The 22,174-nt window shown below is 42.1% G+C and overlaps 1 protein-coding gene across 1 annotated transcript in view; it reads left to right on the top strand.

Annotated features, from left to right (window-relative positions):
- Positions 1–4,342: 4,342 nt before the first annotated feature.
- LOC116335826 (disks large-associated protein 1-like) overlaps positions 4,343–22,174 on the top strand; it is an 81,917-nt gene continuing 64,085 nt past the window's right edge. Inside the window, exons 1-2 of the mRNA XM_039602376.1 lie at positions 4,343–5,767; positions 16,093–16,307. Of these exons, the coding sequence (XP_039458310.1) occupies positions 4,343–5,767; positions 16,093–16,307 (1,640 nt within the window). The remainder of the gene's footprint in view (positions 5,768–16,092; positions 16,308–22,174) is intronic.

The raw sequence follows: 22,174 nt of genomic DNA on the forward strand, positions 1-22,174 counted from the left end.
TGATGATCCTGACAAAGCCTATGGGGCTTTGTTGTCCTCATTAACAATGTCTCAAGATAAAAAAAAAGAGGAAAACATCTGTCCAATAAGAAATCTCAGAAGGAAGCAGTCATGTGTGGATAAGTCATGGATCACAAATTGAAGAGAGGATATATGTAAAAAGAAAAATGGACTTTATATAAGGTTCCTAAAACAGAACTAAAGTAAAAGTGGCAGGATCAGGTATCCCATTCTGCATTCTCCTTTATTTGCGCTGCAATAGGCACAGGCTGCTAGGGACCCATGATGCACATAGTGTTTCCTCTTCCAAACACCAAGAATTTTGGTACCTAAACTGTATATTGCTCTGAAAAAGGTTCAAATGGTTTCTAAATGCAGTGGAGAGGGAATTGAATGGTTTAAAGTAAATCAAATATCACTACATTTCAGCAAAATAAAGTAACAGCCAAATAAAAAAATAAAGTCAAAATTATGATGAATGATATTCAGTGTATGAAACCAAATTTTTGTGTGTGATAACTGAATATAAATTATGTTGGAAGGCTCAATGTAAACAGTGTAAAAGCAAAAATGTCCAAAACCACTGTAATATCATATAAAACTAAAGAGATGTTTAATCTAAGTAGTTATATACAGTGGCTTGCAAAAGTATTCGGCCCCCTTGAACTTTTCCACATTTTGTCACATTACAGCCACAAACATGAATCAATGTTATTGGAATTCCAGGTGAAAGACCAATACAAAGTGGTGCACACGTGAGAAGTGGAACAAAAATCATACATGATTCCAAACATTTTTTACAAATAAATAACTGCAAAGTGGGGTGTGTGTAATTATTCAGCCCCCTGAGTCAATACTTTGTAGAACCACCTTTTGCTGCAGTTACAGCTGCCAGTCTTTTAGGGTATGTCTCTACCAGCTTTGCACATCTACAGACTGAAATCCTTGCCCATTCTTCTTTCCAAAACAGCTCCAGCTCAGTCAGATTAGATGGACAGTGTTTGTGAACAGCAGTTTTCAGATCTTGCCACAGATTCTCGATTGGATTTAGATCTGGACTTTGACTGGGCCATTCTAACACATGGATATGTTTTGTTTTAAACCATTCCATTGTTGCCCTGGCTTTATGTTTAGGTCGTTGTCCTGCTGGAAGGTGAACCTCCGCCCCAGTCTCAAGTCTTTTGCAGACTCAAGAGGTTTTCTTCCAAGATTGCCCTGTATTTGGCTCCATCCATCTTCCCATCAACTCTGACCAGCTTCCCTGTCCCTGCTGAAGAGAAGCACCCCAGAGCATGATGCTGCCACCACCATATGTGACAGTGGGGATGGTGTGTTCAGAGTGATGTGCAGTGTTAGTTTTCCGCCACACATAGCGTTTTGCATTTTGGCCAAAAGTTCCATTTTGGTCTCATCTGACCAGAGCACCTTCTTCCACATGTTTGCTGTGTCCCCCACATGGCTTGTGGCAAACTGCAAACGGGACTTCTTATGGTTTTCTGTTAACAATGGCTTTCTTCTTGCCATTCTTCCATAAAGGCCAACTTTGTGCAGTGCACGACTAATAGTTGTCCTATGGACAGATTCCCCCACCTGAGCTGTAGATCTCTGCAGCTCGTCCAGAGTCACCATGGGCCTCTTGGCTGCATTTCTGATCAGCGCTCTCCTTGTTCGGCCTGTGAGTTTAGGTGGACGGCCTTGTCTTGGTAGGTTTACAGTTGTGCCATACTCCTTCCATTTCTGAATGATGGCTTGAACAGTGCTCCGTGGGATGTTCAAGGCTTGGGAAATCTTTTGTAGCCTAAGCCTGCTTTAAATTTCTCAATAACTTTATCCCTGACCTGTCTGGTGTGTTCTTTGGACTTCATGGTGTTGTTGCTCCCAATATTCTCTTAGACAACCTCTGAGGCCGTCACAGAGCAGCTGTATTTGTACTGACATTAGATTACACACAGGTGCACTCTATTTAGTCATTAGCACTCATCAGGCAACGTCTATGGGCAACTGACTGCACTCAGACCAAAGGGGGCTGAATAATTATGCACACCCCACTTTGCAGTTATTTATTTGTAAAAAATGTTTGGAATCATGTATGATTTTCGTTCCACTTCTCACGTGTACACCACTTTGTATTGGTCTTTCACCTGGAATTCCAATAACATTGATTCATGTTTGTGGCTGTAATGTGACAAAATGTGGAAAAGTTCAAGGGGGCCGAATACTTTTGCAAGCCACTGTATATATATACTATGTTAGTCCCTAGTTCCATATATAACCTACTCTGTGGCAATATAGAGAAACAGAATTACAAAATTAACAAGAAACTAACAAACATAAAAACCCCACAAATACAGCTTATACGCTACAGAGGAAATTTACAACAATTATAAATGGACTGGATTATTATAAGCCAACCGACTTGCTACAAAATTTAAACTTACTTGACTTCAACATTGCACTGGTAATGTACAAAGAAAAACAATCTCCTTCCAAACTTAAAGTTTAATTATCATTGTTCATGAAAAATTAGTTTTGTCTTTTTTTTTCTTTTTTTTTTTTGGTCTGTCTGCTGGTAAAGTTTAGAACTGTCTAAAACTGTTGACATTTAGAATATGTTGTACATAAAAAGGGTAGGTTTAATAAGCTATAGCAAGGTGCATTAAGGTGAATTCAGCCCATACCTTTTCTATCAGTAATTTTATATATGCAAACTCTGTACATATAAAGCTTTGAGACTTTGGTATAAAAATTAGACTCACTTTAAACGTAATCAATTTTAGCTCAGAGTATCTTTTTAAAAACCCTTAAAATGTGTACTTCCAACAGGGACTTATGAATTCTAGTGGCTTAAATGGCAATTAATTTATGTTGGATTTCTTCTTGAGGCAAAAGGCCCCCGGGGAGCAAAGGGGATGAACTGCATTTTAACCCTCCGTCAGGTCTTTTATGCAGATATCGACATGTGTGGTATCCACAGAAACCTCAGAATCTCAGCTAAAAGCTCATATAAACCATTTCTACAACGACCAAACACAGCTAAAGAGCAGTTACATAATTTCGCAAATGTTTGCTAAACACAAACAATGGAGGTAAGAACTCACTCAACTTCGTGTAACCAGATAAACAATGCCTAGTTAGCAACCAGAGATCTCACAGATTCGAAATCTGCAAGTTTCACCACCCTCCGACCAAAGTTCATTGAACCAGCGGCAAAGAAGACTACAAATATGCATAACTTCCCATATGTGCTAAAGCAGAAAGCCGCTTAGCGGAGCATTTTCCTCCGTTGTTCCCTACCAATAATCGATAGCTGCTGTAGCTACTGATAATGGCGGTGCTCACACAATGCATCAGAGCCACTTCAACAATCGCCATTTTTGGCCAAGTTACAGTCACATTACTGGATTATGCCGTACATTTAGGGTCATGTGGAGTTTTCGACTTGCAACTTCTGATTGGTGGAACTGATGTGAACATGGCATCATTACCATGATTCTATTGGTTCAAACGATTAAAAAAGAGGTGTCAATCATGCAAATCAGCCAATAGAAGCTAAAGTTACAGCCCCTCAGAATTTAAAGCACCAAAACTTATTTAAACTGTCTATGGCGCACGGCAGAATAGGCCAGTTGGATGTGAATGTGTGGGTAATTCTTCAAAAATATTCAAAAAACAAGCATTTTTAGACATGCAAATGAATTTGAATCATTTCTGCTGTTCAATACCTAAAAAATTTAAATTCACACGTGGTTTCAGAGTGTGCCAAAATTGGACAAACTACACAACATCTGAACATTTATTTATTTATTAAAAGTGCTGTAATTTTTCACTATTTCACTTCAGAAGCATAAATCTTTACACAGATGCTTTTCATATGTTGATTACTGGTTTTCTGAATTTAAATGTGAACCAAAGTATATTTTCAAAGTGGTTATATGCTAAAAAATAACAAATAAATTAGGTGAGGAAAAAAATCTACTTACTTTTTCTGTGTTCCAGCCTCAGTAACTTTGACACAGCAACATGTGTTGTAGTATTTACACCTCTGATGAAATCTCACAAATGTTAACTTTATTTTGAAACCAAGATTGTTTACACAGAGTTTGTAATTGCAGAGAAATACTCCACTCATCTGGGGACGTCTTTTTCGAGCAGGAAGCTCAGAAAGACCCTGGGCGCTTAACTGGTTATTAACTGATCTTTTGTTACTTCTTCTCTCCCTTTCTTCCAGAGTCTGTAGCTCTCTGCTCAGGGACAGTCTTCTGCAGCCCTTCTGTGATCACAGGCCTACCTGGCATTTCTCATCCATATCCTTCTTCTTTCCATTCACCCATCTTTCCCCGTCATGAAAGGCCTGTCCAGTAGCCGGGGTCACCATCATGTGGTCTCCTATGAACCATCATATGATCCACTGGGTCACCATGTTGACCGCAAGCCATATTTGATCAGTCAGATGGACATGCCTGTGCCCATTCCCATGCCACATCCAGCTGAGCTGCCCTACTACAATGCTCAGCGTACCTCATACCCCTCTGACAGCAACAGCATCGTCCCATATGGAACCTTCCCCAGGAGGTGCCACTCTACCTCCTCATCTCACCATCCTGAGGTAAAGGATGAGTGTATGGCCATGGTACCATATGTAGGAGGTGGAGGAGGAGGAGGTGGTGGAGGAGGAGGAGGTGGAGGAGGCTATGGGGGTAAAACGCCCACTCGGGTACCAGCAAACTTTGTGGACCCGTTTGAGCGTCAGCCATCATTTTCCAGAGATGGCTACCATACATTGCAATACAAACGAGGAGTGCAGGCCCACAGTGGGGGGATGGGGGCCAACAACAACAATGACAGTCCAGGGAGAATTCGCCATCTTGTCCACTCAGTCCAGAAACTCTTCACCAAGTCACATTCATTGGAAGGGCCACACCACACACAGTCCTCCAAGGGGGCCAATAATGGGAGTGTTAATGGTGGTGGTGGTGGCGGTGGAGGAGGTGGTGGTGGTGGCTCGAGGGCCAGCCCAGAAGGTGAAACTCCACCAGTGGGAGTGCGCCACCGGAAACGCAGTAAGAGCCGTGAGCGCTGTAGATCAGCAGAGCCCAAGCATCGAAGCCACCACCACCACCACCACCAGCTCCACGGCTCAGCATCTGCTCCAGGCTCTGGATACTGGAGCTCAGATGACAACCTGGAACGGGAGCTGTGTCTCTACCACCCTCACCACCACCAACCTCCACCCTCACCCTCCCCCTCCATTTCCCCCTCGCCTATTGCCATGACAATAAGCCGATATCCTGGCAACAACCCAGACAAGTTCCCCCAGACTCCCCTCCCCAGTCTCTCCTCCTCGCAGTCCCAGCAGTACTTCATGATGGACCCTTACGGCACACTCAGCGAGCACACACACACCCACGCACACCATGGCCACACACACCACCATTCTGCACTCAAAGCCTCCCGGAGCAACAACGATGTGAAGTATGCAGCGTCGACAGCATATGTGCCAATTAGTGGTAGCAGCAATAACAGCGGTGGCGGTATCGGTGGAGGAAGTGGCTCCTTGCTACCAGTGGGTCTTGTGGACGGGCCCCTTGCGAAGAAAGGGCCATGGTCATCAAGCCTAACGGTGAGCAGGGCCCGAGAGGTCTACACCAACAACAGCAGCCACAACCAGCCACGAGCCAGCGCAGGATCCGGTAACCTAAACCTAGATAGAGCTCTAGTCAAATCTAAGGGCAGTCAGCAGCAGGAGCGCTCTTGCCATTTCTTACAGGTAAATAATTCCTCCCCAACCCCCATTCAAATCCAGTCAATTCACCTTTCCCCCCCTCTGTTGATTCCCTTTTCTCCACAACTTACTTTTTTTCCATCAATGCTTCCTCTAAGTCAGTGGTGTCCAGTCCTACAGTTCCAGATAGACAAGGGCAAACCAAGTGGAGTCCATGAGTTTGTTTTTAGTTTAGCAGATATGTGACAGGTTTTTGCTCTATCAATGCCAAAACAACTGGGCACTTGACAGCCCTTTTGGGAAAAATCACTACAAAGACTCCATGAACTCTTAAATAATTAACACACAAGTCATAAACACTTCTCTTAGATATCTAACTTAATAATAAATGATGGAATTAATTATCATAATATGTGCGCTGCCAATTAGACGGTGTATGACTGATTATTTGTAATCAAAAGTGGGAGAGCAGTAGAGTGATCAAAGACTGATACTAACTTAAATAAATTGGAAAATAGATTCAATGACAGATATCTTTGGACAGTTTAAGAATGCTGCTACCATGGGAAACCCAGTCATCACAAAATGATGAATAGACGGCAGTGATGGAGGACTTCAGCAAGGGCCCTTCATGCAGGTTAGCTGAAAGAAACATGACCCAGGATGAAATATGTTTCCCTTTAGGAGACAGGGTTTAGTAAGCGATTGCCTAGGTGCTGTGAGACGAAGTTTGGAGTTTGTATGTTCCTATGTTGTTTGGTGTTTGGTTGAAGTGAAAACTGCAGATTTACATGACTGGAAAGTACTACTGAATATCACTGACTATAACTGATGGCACACTAGAATAATGAAGGCTTTGCCACATTCATCAGTTTACAACTCTGAGCACCTTTTGACAATGTAAAAAAATATTATATTTATACCACTTATACCATGATATTTAGATAATCCTGGTATTTTCTTCTTTTAAATCAGTGACTTAAATACAAATAATGAAATAGTTTTATTGAATTAAAACTGATTTCTTACAAATACTATTAGGTGTTTTAGAACATATTATTTCTAAATTGAGAAATCTGTCTTCATGAGTATTTGCACAGAAATGCATCATCATACTGATAAGTTCAGGACACATAACAGCTATAGTTACTTCCTTATTTCACACTGAAGCAATAACAAGTGGAAGCTAGAAAACCCCCCGTAAAAGCTACAACCAACACCACCCATTTACATGCTAGGCTTTAAAAGTAAATAAACAAGCAAACCAATGAAAAAGCAACAAAGATTTCAAAATCAGACTGAAAGCTGTGAAGCTCTACTGGTAAAAAGACAAAAAGAACTCTGGTCTTGATGTTTAATTTTTGTCCCAACCAATATTCTATCAAACATGGGTTGTAGACCGGGACAGCAATATACAACATAACACGATTCTTTAGAAAGTTTACTTCAGGAAAATGTTCATTAAAAGAAAATCAAAAAAGCACACATGCGTATGTGAGTATCGGGAAGATAGGGAACACCACCAAAGACAAATCAACAGCAGATTACTGCTTTCGTACAGTCTTAATTTGGGTTTAGGCCTGGTTATCTTTGCACATAATAGTAGCACTTAAAAACAATCTGTTAAACAAAATTAAGAAAAATCCCACACTTACTAGTAACAGTGCAGTATGTACTCAGAGTCAAGTGATATGGATTTGTTCTAGTGTGTCCAGACCCTTAGAGGGAACATTACTCCCTACCACCAGTCTACTACTCTTGTCTCCCAAGAACCCCACTGCCACCTACTCCTCTTCTCTACCACTTCCCCCTCTGCCTTTCCTCCACTCACCCAACCCACTCCCACGCTTCCACCTACCTTCTTGCCACCCACCAACCCACCTCTACTTCCTTTACTTCCTCTTGGTTTGGAGAGCCTCCCTCTTCCTTCTCCTCTTCCTCCTCTATCCTCCTTTTGCGTTGAAGAGAGAAGTAAGTGCAGAGCCAATAGCAGCCTTACTCTCTGAATGCTAGGTAATTACATGAACTCATGAAGAACAACATCCTTTCCTGTTTGTAGAGTTCATTTTTAATTTAGTAGTGTTTCCCTTCCTGCCTCGCTGCCAGTTACCCTGACTTTCTCAATGTTTTTGTTGGATGAATAAATTAATTTTGCTGTTATTTGAAGTGTCGTGTTGAACTAAGTGTTGGGGAGGTATTTAACTCCACACAGGGAGTAGAAGTGTCTGGCAGTCACCTAATGGTACTGCAAGAAAATGTTTTAATGTAATTACTTGATATATACAGTACATTCTAAAAAAACATATGTAGCAGGATTTGTGCTGCTGGAAAATCTGACACGATCCAAGAGGCACTTGGTTTGGTGCAATTTTCACTTTTTATTAGTGAAAAATATGGCATCGAATGTACGATCATATGTCAGATCATATTTACTATACTGGTTGAGTACTCAGATTTCTTGGTGGCAGTCATTCTCCAAAGAGTATGAACTGGGATATTCAAGTGATAACCAAACTTAGCATTCGGTGTACCTGTTTACAGACATGTCCACATCAAAGGCCCACAATGGCCAGAAAACAATGTTGCAGATGACTTTTCTATATGCTGTTCAGTGTTAAGTTGGAAATCATTAGCTATTTGCGCCTATTTGCAACCACTGATCAATGTCCATGATTACCATTTACAGAGAGTTGGGGAATGGATACAATCATTCCTTAGGTTGGACCAAACGTTCGGGTCCCCTGGCACAAATAAGTGTTAAGTGCCAGGAGAATTTCCATGATTTATACATTTATACATATACAGGACTCCGCAGTCCAGTGGACACTCTTTGAATGATGAGGGTGTACACATCCTCATCATGTGTACATCTGCCCTGTAGGTGTAAATACACTGCAGAGTCCTGGCCTGACGATTTAGCTCTTCTGTGTTGTGCAGTCCGCTTAGCCATAGGTTGATTTTCCTGATGTATAGCATTGTTCATTCAGTGGTGCTAGTTTCAGTCATTGTGCAAATGTACAGTTTATAAGGTTGGAAACCTGCAGTCAGCTAAGACTGAAGAAGTCACCTGGATGAGTGACGAAACGTTTCTCCCAGTGAAAACGCTACGTCCAGATGAACAGAATCAACTTTTTGGGATTTCTTTACCTGGATGGTTAAGCATACATCAAGGCATTTCATACCTGGCATTAAAACACTGACAGTGTCCACCAGTATTAATAGAAATATGTTGTCTATTACAATTTCCATCTGCACAGACTAAATGTCAGAGTGCAACATGAGTTGAATTTAGCTACCCGGCATATGGCTAAGTAAATGTGGGTTAGGCTAACCCTAACCATATACATTGCTTGACAAAGAAAATGTTGATGTGATTGGCACTGGGCTGCTTTTTGTAATTCAAAGGGACAGAGTGAGTGACCTGTAAAACCTCAGGTGACTGTGTTATGCCTGTCTCAGTAATTCCATCTCAACATCAGTAAAAGGTCCGACTGCCACTGCTTAATATGAAAAATAAGGTATGCAGACCTACTTCAAAGTTCCACTGTGTAACTGATAGTTAGTTAAATGACCTCCCCAGTACCTGATTGTGTTTATGTGTTATTCTTTTGTTCAATGTGGTATAATCTGCAAGCATGTGTGTGTGTGTGTGTGTGTGTGTGTGTGTGTGTATGTGTGTGTGTGCACATGCGTGTGTGTTGATGCAAGCTCTTTGTGGTTGCATTATACAGTCTGACAGAATTACCAACACAGTTGTGAACATTCACCCTGCTAAATACAATACTAAACCCCACAATCACAAACTTTATTTTTAGAGCTTTCTAGATTTGTAATCATTTGTGGGGTTTTCAGAAATTGCCCATTACCTTTCCAAGAAACCAGTGATTAATTCCTGGCAACACAATGTATCTTAGTTCTCTAGAGGAACAATCGGGACCCAAGCTGAGGAGACAAATGTGAATTTACCATACATGAATTGGCAATAGACACCGTTTAAAAACCATTATGCAAAGATAGAGGTCAGCTCATAGTCAAACCCACTCTCTATGGACACGTCATTCATTTCTGATTAATCATCTTGAAGATTAGTAGTAAAGACAATACTGAAACATCAGTAGGCTAAACAGAGGTGCATTTTGAAGCATTGCAGTATTATTACATTAGATACAATTGTCTAGATGTAGATATTCTACATAGCTTTGTGCGCTGGCTCACTTTTATCAACAGGAACAGACCTTGAATAAGGATTGGCCAATCAGCTCCATAGTCAGGATGGTCCTATCATCCCCGGTAGGACTATAGTATTGTTGGGTGGCAGAGGAGGCTGTAGCAAGAAGGACCTGATGCTCAGCAGTTTGATGACAGTCATTTTTATTTGCAATGCTTTCTGCTCTTTAATGTACATGCAGCTTTTCAGCTGTCCCCTACACCTCACACACACCACACAGCTCTCTCCTCCAGGCCCGGCAGCTACTGAAATAGGGAAGGTGTAGTTAGTGTGATGAATAACAGGTGAACCCACTGCTCAGAGGGTGAAAGGGTAGACCAGGAGGTAATAACGGAGGGAGTCAACCACCCACTGGATTGCCAGGCACTCTTTATTGACGGTGCTATACCAAGCTTCCCGCTCTGACAGCTTCTGGCTGATGTAAACCATAGAGCGGTCAACCTCCCCTTACTTGCTGGGCCAAAACAGCCCCCAGCCTTCTGTTGAGACATCAGTCTGCAGAATAAAGGGAGGGAAAAGTTAGGAGGGTGGAGCAGGGTTTCCCCACAGAGAGTTCTTTAAACACATGATTGCTGCCTGGCACTGCTCTGTCCACTGGACCAGATCTGGGGTACCCTTTCGGGTGAGATCAGTCAGGGGGCTGGTCATCTTAGAAAATTTCAGTACAAACCAGTGGTAATAGCCAGCCAACCCCAAGAATCGTCTCTTTTCTTTCTTAGTCTTGGGACATGGGTAGGATGTGATGGCTGTTGTTTTCTCCAACTGGTACCCCAGATGCTGTACTTCCCTCCATCCAACTGCACTTGTCTTCAGATTGACTGTAAGCCCCGTCTGCCTGAGGGACCACAGCCACCTAATAAACAGGTCACAGTGGATGAATAGAATAGGATAGAATAGAATAGCTTTATTGTCATTATATTACATAATGAAATCACAATTGCACATCCCTTTAAAAATCCTTATAAAATAAATAATTTAGAGACAGTACATGAGCAAAAAAATTATCCCACAGTTAAATCTAGTGTTGTGAAAAGGCGAGCAGTGCCTAACTGGTCCAGGAGCTCATCGACCTGGGGCATTGGGTAGGCGTCAAACTTTAATAGGGTCCTCTACGAGATTGGTACAACTGGCAGGGGGTAGAACACATCTGCAAAATGCTGTTGCAATGCAGCAACATCTGCTTTCTAGGCCTGTTTGAGATGGTCTTTGCAATAGCGTCACGAGACGCTCCATTGGAAAATCATCCAGGGAATGATCAGAACTGGTGGGGTATCCCGTGAAGGCTCCGCTGTTTCCTCAATCCCCAGACTCAGCGTTAGATGACTTCACATCACTGCTGAGCACAGCAACAGACCCTGCATGTCCCTACTGGCAGCATTCCCCCACACTGCCCCATTAACCTACTGAACCCGATCCAATCTGTTCCAAACTTCAAAGGGTGTATCAGGCTTGAGCTAACTACGGCCTTCAGTCTATGTGTTGTGCCTGACATAATTAATTTCAACCGATCCCATGCACACACCTAACCACCACCCACTCTGCCTCCAGTAATGCCCCTGGACTAACTAGGGTTTGGTGGACCACAAGGCCACCAAGGCCTGGCATATACTCCCTTGGCACCTTACCAGTACGCAGTATGTCTCTCTTGCGACTGGAGGATGGTGTAAGAAGGAACATCTGTCCCACCTCCATTACTGGGCAATCCTGGTGAATGTGTCCTGTCTGCTTGCACTTCCAGCACACCTACTTTGGGGTCAATTGAAGGAAATGGACGCTGCTGTGCAGTGGATGACTGGACTGCGAACGCCTCGTGAAATCTTTTCCTCAGGGCCGGGACTGGTCGACTTCCACTGGCCATAGCTACTCTCGGGACTGCACCAGCTGCACCACCAAGTGATCTTCAGCTAAGGTCACGGCAGTTTCAAGGCTCGCAGGCCAGTGATAGCCAACCCACTGTTCCTACACTACCACATCCAGCAGTCACACCTCTCTCAGCATGGGGCTAGGCTGCAGCCACCTGTCTGTGGCATCGTGCAGCCGCCCGGCGTAGGTCAGGGGCCTGTCTCCCAACCCCATCCAATCCTGGTCCTCTGGGAAGAGATTCACCTGGTCCAAGATCGCTGGATGTTCTCAAACGAGGCCCTTGCCTGGGTGGAGAGGCTGAGGGTGGCCACCTGGGCCTCGCCTGACAGCAGCTGCATCTAATGTCTGTCACTTGGCCTGGACCTGCAGTTTCTTCAGCACCACCTCCTGCTCCTGGTGCATCACTGCCAACTCTCCCACCATCTGTGCCAGCGCCTCCACTGCCCGGACTGGCTGCTGACCCATCATACTGAGCTGGGTTTCGGCACAACTGTAGCAAGAAGGACCCGATGCTCGGGAGTTTGATGTCAGTGATTTTTATTTACAATGACGCACATGCAGCTTTGCAGTTGCCCTCTACAGCTTGCACAGACCACACAGCTCCCTTCTCTGGGCCCTGGCAACTACCGAAATAGAGAAGGCATAGTTAGTGTAATGGATATCAGCTGTGCCAGCCAGCCTTCCCTGGCACTGTCCCCAGAACTGTTCCACCCCTGCCCTGCAGCTGAACCACAAACCACACCTTGCTGTAGAGGTTAACGTCTAGCCATTAGTGTAGCACTATCCACACTCCATAAAGCCACATTGTACTTTATGGAGTGTGGAGAAAATAAATAAATAAAACACGAGCACGTTTGTGAGAGAGGAACACAAACAGTGGGAGTTTATTTCTCATTTCCAGCATGAAGTTTACTCATTGACATGCAACAATGAAAGATTTAGCTGACCATAATTAGGTAGCATACCTGGATGAATAACAGCTAAAACTGTACTCAATTATAAGATGTTTATGCCGCTTTAATTTTTTACCTTAAGTTCTAACAACTTGTCCTGTTTGTTCTGCACTCTTCACTGTGCCCTCCCCACACACCTCACATTTGAACTAAAGAGCATGTTCCCAGCATGATCACATTATGGTCTAATAAAAAAACAACAAAAAACCCCCAATACAACAATTAGAAATATTCTCCTATTTTCCAATTTGATAATGACGATGGATGCCCACAAATGGATCCACCACAAAAGTGCAATCATTAATGAGCTTGTACACAGCTAGACACGTGTTTGTTGCAAGTGTCAATATTTGTGGAAATACAACATGAAATTATAGAGAGGCAGATTTAATTCATTATGACTCTGAATGAAATGATGCTATTAATTTAACCTGTGGAAATTTGCTAAAAATCCCCTTGATTGTTGAGCTAGTGGTGATCACTTGACTATTGTCAGTCTCCCTGAGCTCATTGTCCATCTCTTCTATTCATAAGGGCTGCTCTCCAGTGCTGTGTGCTATGCACTTTAAACAGTACATGAACTCAGTGCACCATCTTCCTATAGGTTTGTTAGAAAGGGGAGCAGTTTTTGTGAAAATGCTGCTTGTGTCTTTTTAAAAAATATAATTTTGTGTAGTGCAACACCCAGACCTAGTCCACGCGTGTGACATTTCCCGCTGAGCTAGATTGCATGAAAAACCTAGTACATTAAGTTCAAAGGTGTCACAGATAATGAGTGGGATTTATTTGTGCATAGCTACAATACTTTCACATAAGGAAGATTACAAATGTGCTTCATGAGCATAGAGAAGCCGAATCAAGTCAAAACCAAACTAGATACAAGGACAAAAGATTAGCATGACTGGGACAACTGAGGAAAAGCTACATTTCCCTTACATGCAAAGTCTTGCTGTTAAATATCAGCTACAAACAGCTTATCAGAGCTGCTCAGTTAGCTGTGTCAAAAGAGCACATTAAAGCTGTCTCCATTGCTCTTGGCTGTATGTTCTGTTCAGCTTGGGTGCTGCTTGCACTGTTACAGTACCTGTTATTTCTAATACTGCTGTCTTAATCTATCAAAACAGTGTTGCCAAGGAAACAGTCTACATTTCGCAGTTAAAAAAAAACCCCCACAGTTGATGCTTAGGACACGCAGTACATATTGAGTCATGGAATCACATGCACAGGGACTTCTTTATTCATTTATTATGTTAGTGATTTCATTGTAAACACTTAGAGACGCATCAAATTTCTGACAAGCAGCATCTGCATTAAGCGCAGTGTAAACTATCAACTGCAGCAATTCACTATTCCTCAGCCATTACAGCAGAATGAGTGTTGAGCTGCAGTGGAAGTGAAGTCTGTGCGTGGGTGAGAGGCACTGCTGCTGCTGACTGCAGCTGGTTCTTTCCTCGCATTCTCTTTTTTTAGCCAAACTGCTCATTTGTGTGTCTTTGACGTCACACACATACAGAGAGAGAGAGAAAGAGAGAGAGATATTTAGCTCAGCAGATCTGTTCAGCCTCTTTCCCTGTGTGATTCATATATAATTAGTCAGAGTAGCAGTACATTTCTCCTGCTGTCTGTCTCTGTTATTGTCTTTCAAATTCTCACACTCTGGTCTTAAATGTGAAGGTGGTAAACACAAGTTTCATGCAGCGCCACACTACATCTACACTGGCCAGCCATAATATTAAAACCACCTACCTAATATTGTGTGGCTACCCCTTGTGCCACCAAAAGATTTGTTGACAACATTTGGGGCGCACATTCTGGATGTCCTCTGACCTCTGGCACAGGGACATTGGTGGGTGTCACCAGGTCAGTGCCTTGAACTCCAAGTCATGTATCGCATTTTAATGCAACGATCAATGTTATTCACTTTGCCTGTGACATTTTGGTGCTATATCTCTCCTTAACATAGTGTTATTATCAGTTCAGGCCCAGGTTAACAATGACCACCTCCGGTGCTGTTGGCCAACAAAGTGCTGGTGGAAAGTGTCCTACTGTTGGCTAAAGACTAAGGATGAATGGATGAAGTGGTAGTAGAGAGAGTCCAAAGGGCAGAGAGAGTGGTAATTGGAGCAGATTCCAATGAACATGTTAAAATGAAGTAGTTGAAATGAATAGAGGTCTGAGGAGGTGTTGAGACAGACTCTGGGTGGTAGGGAAGAGTTATCAGAGGATTGGGAAAGTACAACTAAACAGGTCGGGGAAGTATGTTTCGTACATCCTCTGGACAGAAGAAAGAGGACAAGGGGATTTGATGGAGGAATGAGGAAGTACAAGAAAGTATTCAAAGGAAGAGGTTAGCAAAGAAAAAGTGGGATATTCAGGAAGCTGAAGAAAGTACAAAGGAGTACTGAAGGGCTAGGTGTACGGCAAAGAAAGAGATAACAAAAGCAAAGAAAATGGTTTATGTTGAGTTGTATGTGAGACTGAATACTAAAGAAGGACAAAGGGACTTGTATCGACTGGCTAGGCCAGGAGTGTCAAACTCCAGTCCCCGAGGGCCGGTTTCCTGAAACTTTTACGTGTGTCCCACCTGAATAAAATTAGTAGGTCATTAGCAAGACCTACTCATGTTACAGGTACATTTTTCCAAACACTTACCTGTATTTAAATTTACTTGAATAGGGTTAGGGGTTGCCACCTCAGCATGCAGTCAAGTTCTACTGCATCCTCAGCAATTTAAAAAAAAAAAAAAATATTGCAAGCCATTGTTAATATTTTAATTTCAGAAAGATTCTTTATTTTTTGTGAATTTGCATATTTTGCCCAGTTAGTTTTTGTGTTACAGTTCCTTCTCAGTGAGCAAGCAGGCCCTCAGGTCAGGCACATAAAAACACACATGCACTTAAAGGCACATACACACTCTGTTATGCTTATGCATTAGCACACTTCTGTGTTGACAAACTGAACTGACTTGTAGAGAGCAGATGCGTGGTTTGGCCAAAGAGAAATTTCAGACCAGTCTCTACACATATTGTCCCATGTTGATTACCCAACAGACTGTACTACTGCAGTGAGAGAAATCTGTATGGATGATGTATGTTAGAGGGAGATATAAAAAGGAAATGCTAGCCATCAGTTTAGTACAACTGTGTTTTTGGTCAATATGTTTTGTTCTTTATTGTATTAAATGTTGTTCTGCATGCTAGCCTATTTCTAATTGGTTTCATGTACCATCAGGACAGTTTAGTTAGTCAGTGTAGCGGCTGGGACTTGAACAGAAGTGGAGCAGATCCTCCTAACACTATTCTTTGTCCTCTTGGTGTGGTCATCAGGTACCTCAGGATGAATGGAGCAGCTTCTCTCCTCTAGGAAAGGAAGATGACATCCCCTGTCGGAGGATGAGAAGCGGCAGCTATGTGAAAGCCATGGCTGAGGATGACAGTGGAGATTCTGATGGAAGTCCCAAACCCTCTCCCAAGATCCAAGCTCGGCGGGCCAGCTACCTGAAAGCCACACAGCCATCACTTACTGAGATGACCACTCTACAGTAAGCCCCTCCATTCCTCATTGGTTTATGGGTGACATACTATAAGAAACAGGAGGACCTGTACTTGCAAAGGCTTCCATTAGTAAGAGTTGCACTTAGTGAGAACAAGAAATCTTAGAATTTCCCCTGAAAATTAAGAACAAATTGTGGTAATGATAAAGCATCTTAACCCTTAAGGGAGCTTCGAAGGCAAGGGTGTCAAACTCCAGCTCTCGAGGGCCGGTGTGCTAAAACTTTTACGTGTTGTAACAGTTGCTGTTGTAATGCAGCGTATCACCACATGGCGGCGCCTTCTTTCTCATGACTGGTGTGTCACCCCGTTTTTGTTCTTCTTCGTACTCTCCTTGTAATGGATGCTCCCGTGTGTATGCAGACTAGTGTGCTCTTTAGTAATGTGTGGTAGAGGTGGCACTTTTATTTTTGATATTGTAAATAAATGAGTACTTTTGGAAAGTCAGAAGCTGTTGCTCATTCGCTATCCACCTGCACACCTCCGCGGCTGACTTCATCTCCACCGCACGTTACAGTGTGTCCCTGCTGCAACACACCTGAATAAAATTAGTAGGTCATTAGCAAAACTATAGAACTTGACTGCATGCTGAGGTGGCAATTCAGCCATTCGCTTACAATTACTTAAATTCACTTGAGTAGAGTTAGGGGTTGCCATTTAAAAGTTTCAGGACACCGGCCCTCGAGGACTGGAGTTTGACACCCCTGGCATAAGGTAAGGCAAACAAACAGACAAAAAATGTTAGGAGTGGGGAGGAGTATTTTTAAGCAGCTTAGGAGTTTCTTAAGTAGAGCTCAGGTTGCACCTATCAAGGATAGCATTTTATACCACATATGTGTCTATAGTTTGTGATGGTTTTGCTAAACAATTGTTTCTCTACAAGGGCACACCTGTTCCAATCATTTAATCCAATAAAATGCTTAGAAAACTCAAAATATGAAGTGTCTTGATGCATGCTCAACCATCCAGGTAAGGAAATCCCCAAAAGTTGATTCTGTTTATCTGGATGTAGCGTTTTCAGTGGGAGAAACGTCTCGTCACTCATCCAAGTGACTTCTTCTGTCTCAGCTGACTGCAGGTTTCTCCAACCTTTTAAACAAAATATTTGCATAATGACTGAAACTCACACAACTGGCAAACAATGGGCTGTGAAGTGAACGTGGCATGTCTGTTATTGCCAGATGGGCTGGCCTGAGTATTTCAGTAATTGCTGATCTACTGGGATAGGGTTTACAAAGAATGATCCAATATTGAAACTATCCAGTGAGCAGCAATGTTTGGATGAAAATACTTGTTGATACCCCTCTCATGGCCTGTTCTTCCTCCTGCCATCTGTCCAGAGGTACAGGAGTATCAGCTGCAGAACCACCAGGATGCTGAAAGGGTTCTTTGCACAAGCCATGAGACTGATAAATGGACTGTGCCCCCTCCCCACCCACTCAGCTATTCACACAGCTATACTGTAATATCCACAAGCGGACTGTGATGCCCCCTATCTACACACACGCGCACACACACACACACACATACATACACGTATACAATATACTCCCAGTGTTGGGAAGGTTACTTTTAAAATGTATTCCACTATAGATTACAGAATACATTCCCAAAATGTATTTTGTTCCATATTCCGTTTAGTTACTCAATGAGAGTAACATATTCTGAATACTTATTGGATTAGAATAGAATAGAATAAACCTTTATTATCCCACATATGAGAAAGTTCGGTGTTACAGAGTTCTTACAGCAAGGGAAAATAAAATATAAAAGGAAGACACTGGATTACTTAATATATTGTCATGCTTTTTACAACTACATGAATGTACTATTGCTGTGTGATTTATTAATACCAACTAGATTTTTTAATCTTAATATAAAATGAGTAACAGTAGGGTGGACATTTGCATCACTGCACTTTTTGCAGTGATCTCGTATAGAAAACTATTTCTGTATCAGTAATATGTTTTCTTAGGCTGTTAATAATCATGTGAAACTGCACATGATTATTTGCAGCCAGCAGCTTGTTAATGCTCTCCATCAAGTCCAAAAACAGCATGTTAATATGTGAAGATCCTGAAGGCTGCTCCAAAAGTGATCAGATTATATTTTAAATATTTGTTCAATTCTCTTCCAAACCCCAGCTGTCTATTGTTTTGAGTGTTTACTAAAATAAAAATAAAAGTGTTCTAACATCTCACCTGTTTGTTTTTATTCAGGCATACATGTATACTATTTTTATTAAGAGAGAGATGAAGCTTGTGTTTCTGTCATGTAGTGATTGTGCTCAACTGTATGAAGCTTATTAGACATTAGGAAACAGATGATGACAGTGCCTAAATTATCTTTTTTTTTCTTAAAGAAATCTGCTACATCATTTTTCATGTCATCTGTCATTTTGTATTGCAAATCACAGTTAAATTAAGAGTGGATGGCAATAAAAACTCCGGAGCTGTGATGTCATCACATACACTGTCGATCTAATTGTAGAACGATCGCGCTGCGTTCTTGGGAAGTCCGCACTCCCGTGTGAACTTACAAAGTCCAGACTAGCGAAAACGCAAGTACGGACTCGCATACTTGAGTATTGAGAAACAGCCTAACAGTCTGCAGTTTATGCACTAACCTCAGCTAACACCAGCTAACAATGTTAGCTCGGTGGCCTGTAGCGTTCAGTAATAGTAATAAAAATCACACAGCAATAGTACATCGAAGATACTGAAGTTTCGCCCATCCCATTCTTCTTATGAAGTGGTGTCGAAAATTCCAACTAAGAAATGCGTTCCTGCCTGTGCACTGCTGGCTCTGGGTCCATTGTGTAACTGACGCCACCAACATTAACTGGACGCTTACATTAGAGCCTTTATTGCGTGTTTTGTTTGTGTTTCTGGCAATCAGAATCAGAGAAACTCTATTAATCCCAGATGGAAATTGAGTAAAAAAAAAATAATTTTTTTTTTTAAAAAGGGCCATACTTGAACCCGGGCCAGCTGCTCTCAGCCATGCGTTATATGAATACATGCTCATCCCACACGTGTATTCACCAAAATTGGAGAAGGCATAGAGAGGGGATAGCCTAACATATGAAACCGGAAATGACCGCCGTGTATTCTATTTATTTCAACAAAGTAACTGATTACCACCTATTTAAACGGTAACTGTAACGGAATACAGTTACTCATATTTTGTATTTTAAATATGTAACACCGGTATATGTATTCCGTTACTTCCCAACACTGTATACTCATTAGATATACACACTATTTGATTTAACTATCCCCTTCTGTGAAAGGACTGCTGCTACCTGTATGCTGAATGTGACTATTTAGACTTGAGTTTGTTTTACAATTTAGATTTTATGTTATTTATTCCTATTTATTGTCACGATTTATTACTGCCTTTTTACAGCTCTTATTTTAAACTTTTTTTGTTTTAAAAAAAAGAGGCTGGTGAGAAACAGTATTTCGTTTCAGTCTGGGTTACAGTATACCATACGAAATGACAATACACTTCTTGAACTTGAGGTCGAAGAATAATGGACAGACCGCTTTGAGCAGTTTGGAAGGAAACAGGAACTCAAATTTCCACTTATACCAAGTATGCAGAAGAGCATCTCTGGAGCCATATGCTGAACCTTGTAGCCGATGGGCTCCAGCAGCAGAGGACCACACTGGGTGCCACTGTCTGCTGAGAACAGGTCTAACGAGTCTACAGTGTACCCATCTTCTGATGGCCCAAATGCTCAAATAATCTTGAACTGGTTTCTTCAACATAACAATGAGTTCATTGCAATCAGATGGCCTCCACAATCACCAGATCTCAGTCCAGTGGAACACGTTTGGTATGTTGTGTTTGATTGTGATGTGACTCACATCATAAATGCGAAGCTAACAAATCTTCAGTGAATGCATGATGCTGTCACGTCAGCATGAACTAAAATTTTAGAATAATGTTTCCTGCACCTCAATGAATCTGTGCCATGAAGACTTAAGGCATTCGTGAAGGCAGCAGGAGGCTCAACCTAGTGCTGACAAGGTGTTTATATTTGGTTGACTGTAAAGGCAAAGTTTGCTTTGTTAAGACAAAGTTTAATGTAGTGTATGGGCTCTCAATCTTTTACTTTTATTTGTGAACCTGTATATATTTTTATTGCAGCATTGCCTTGAAGGCACATAAAACTAAAACTACATTGTGATAGACTCTGGGTCCTTCAGTAACTGCTGCTGTTGATTAATGACTGTGCGCACTTGTTACTCCTTCTCGTTAGCAGGAGGGGGTAATGCAACAACTCCAATAAGTCGGTGCAAGTGTTTTAGCAGATAAGAGTTTTAATGGTTAATTTCTCAAAAAACAGTGTCTCAAAGCCATACAACAATGTGGGGGAGAACGGGACCATTAGGTTGTGCCAAAGAAAAACACCAAAAAGACAAAACCAGAACCTAGCTGAGCTTTACTCTAAGAGGAAAACACATCTATATAATATATTCAAATCAAATCCTAATCCTCAATTCACAAAATAAGCTCAAACATTACGTGGGTGGAACCAACCTACTTACTTAGTACTTACAGAAAACAACCTACGTGAGGAAATGCACAGTGTCCCCCAGACTTACCTACTCCTCTTACTCCCACCACAAACTTTACACAAACAAATGATATAGAATAGAATAGAATTAGAATAGAATTCAACTTTATTGTCATTGCACATGCACAGGTACAGGGCAACGAAATGCAGTTTGCATCCATCCAGAAGTGCTTTAGTGATATAGATATATTACAATATATATTAGCAATAATATAGATATGTAAGTATATTACAGAAATGGGTCTATTATGGTATGTTATAATGTACACGGTATGAAGTATGTTATGAATATGCTATAACTATAAGTATGTACAGGCTGTAGTGAGTACAAGCTATGTACAGGCTATGAACAGGATATAAATATGAAAAAAAACTATACAGAATATGAAATAAAAACTATACAGAAATATGAGATATACAGTTATACAGAAATGTGAACTATGCAAGTTATAAACAGTTGTAGGATTAAAAATTATTGTATGTACAGAATGATTATTTACACAGAGCTATACAGTAGTGCAGTTAAGATAAGTGAGATATGTGGATAATTTCTACAGAGGCTATATAAAGTGCTAGTGGTTGTGAGTGGTGGTTCAGTCCATGTTATTATTGTGTGTTTGAGGGTACAGTTGTCCATTGTGTGTGGGTGTGTGTATGTTCAGTCCATGAGTTTAACGTGAGTCAGATGTCAGGAGGCAGAGTTCAGGAGTCTGACAGCTGTGGGGAAGAAGCTGTTCCGGTACCTGGTGGTCTTAGTCCGGAGGCTCCTGTAGCGCCTCCCAGAGGGCAGGAGGGTGAAGAGTCCATGTAATGGGTGACTGGGGTCTTTGATGATTTTACCAGCCCTTTTCAGACACCGCTTCCTGTAGATATCCTTTATGGCAGGAAGTGGTGCTCCGGCGATGCGCTGGGCAGTTTTCACGACCCTCTGCAACGCCTTCCGGTCCGAGGCAGAGCAGTTCCCGTACCAGACTGTTATACAGTTGGTCAGGATGCTCTCGATGGTGCAGCGATAGAAGTTCACCAGGATGTCTGAGGAAAGGTGGTTCTTCCTCAGAGTCCTCAAGAAGAAGAGGCGCTGGTGTGCCTTCTTGACCAGCTTGGAGCAGTTGGTCGTCCAGATGAGATCCTCGGAGATGTGGACTCCCAGGAACTTGAAGCTGTTCACACGCTCCACAGCCGTCCCCTTAATGTGGATGGGTGGATGTGGGTCAGCATTCCTCCTGTAGTCCACGATGAGCTCCTTAGTCTTCTCGGTGTTAAGCAGCAGGT

This window comes from Oreochromis aureus, linkage group 18 (assembly GCF_013358895.1).
Source record: "Oreochromis aureus strain Israel breed Guangdong linkage group 18, ZZ_aureus, whole genome shotgun sequence".
Taxonomy (NCBI): Eukaryota; Metazoa; Chordata; class Actinopteri; order Cichliformes; family Cichlidae; genus Oreochromis; species Oreochromis aureus.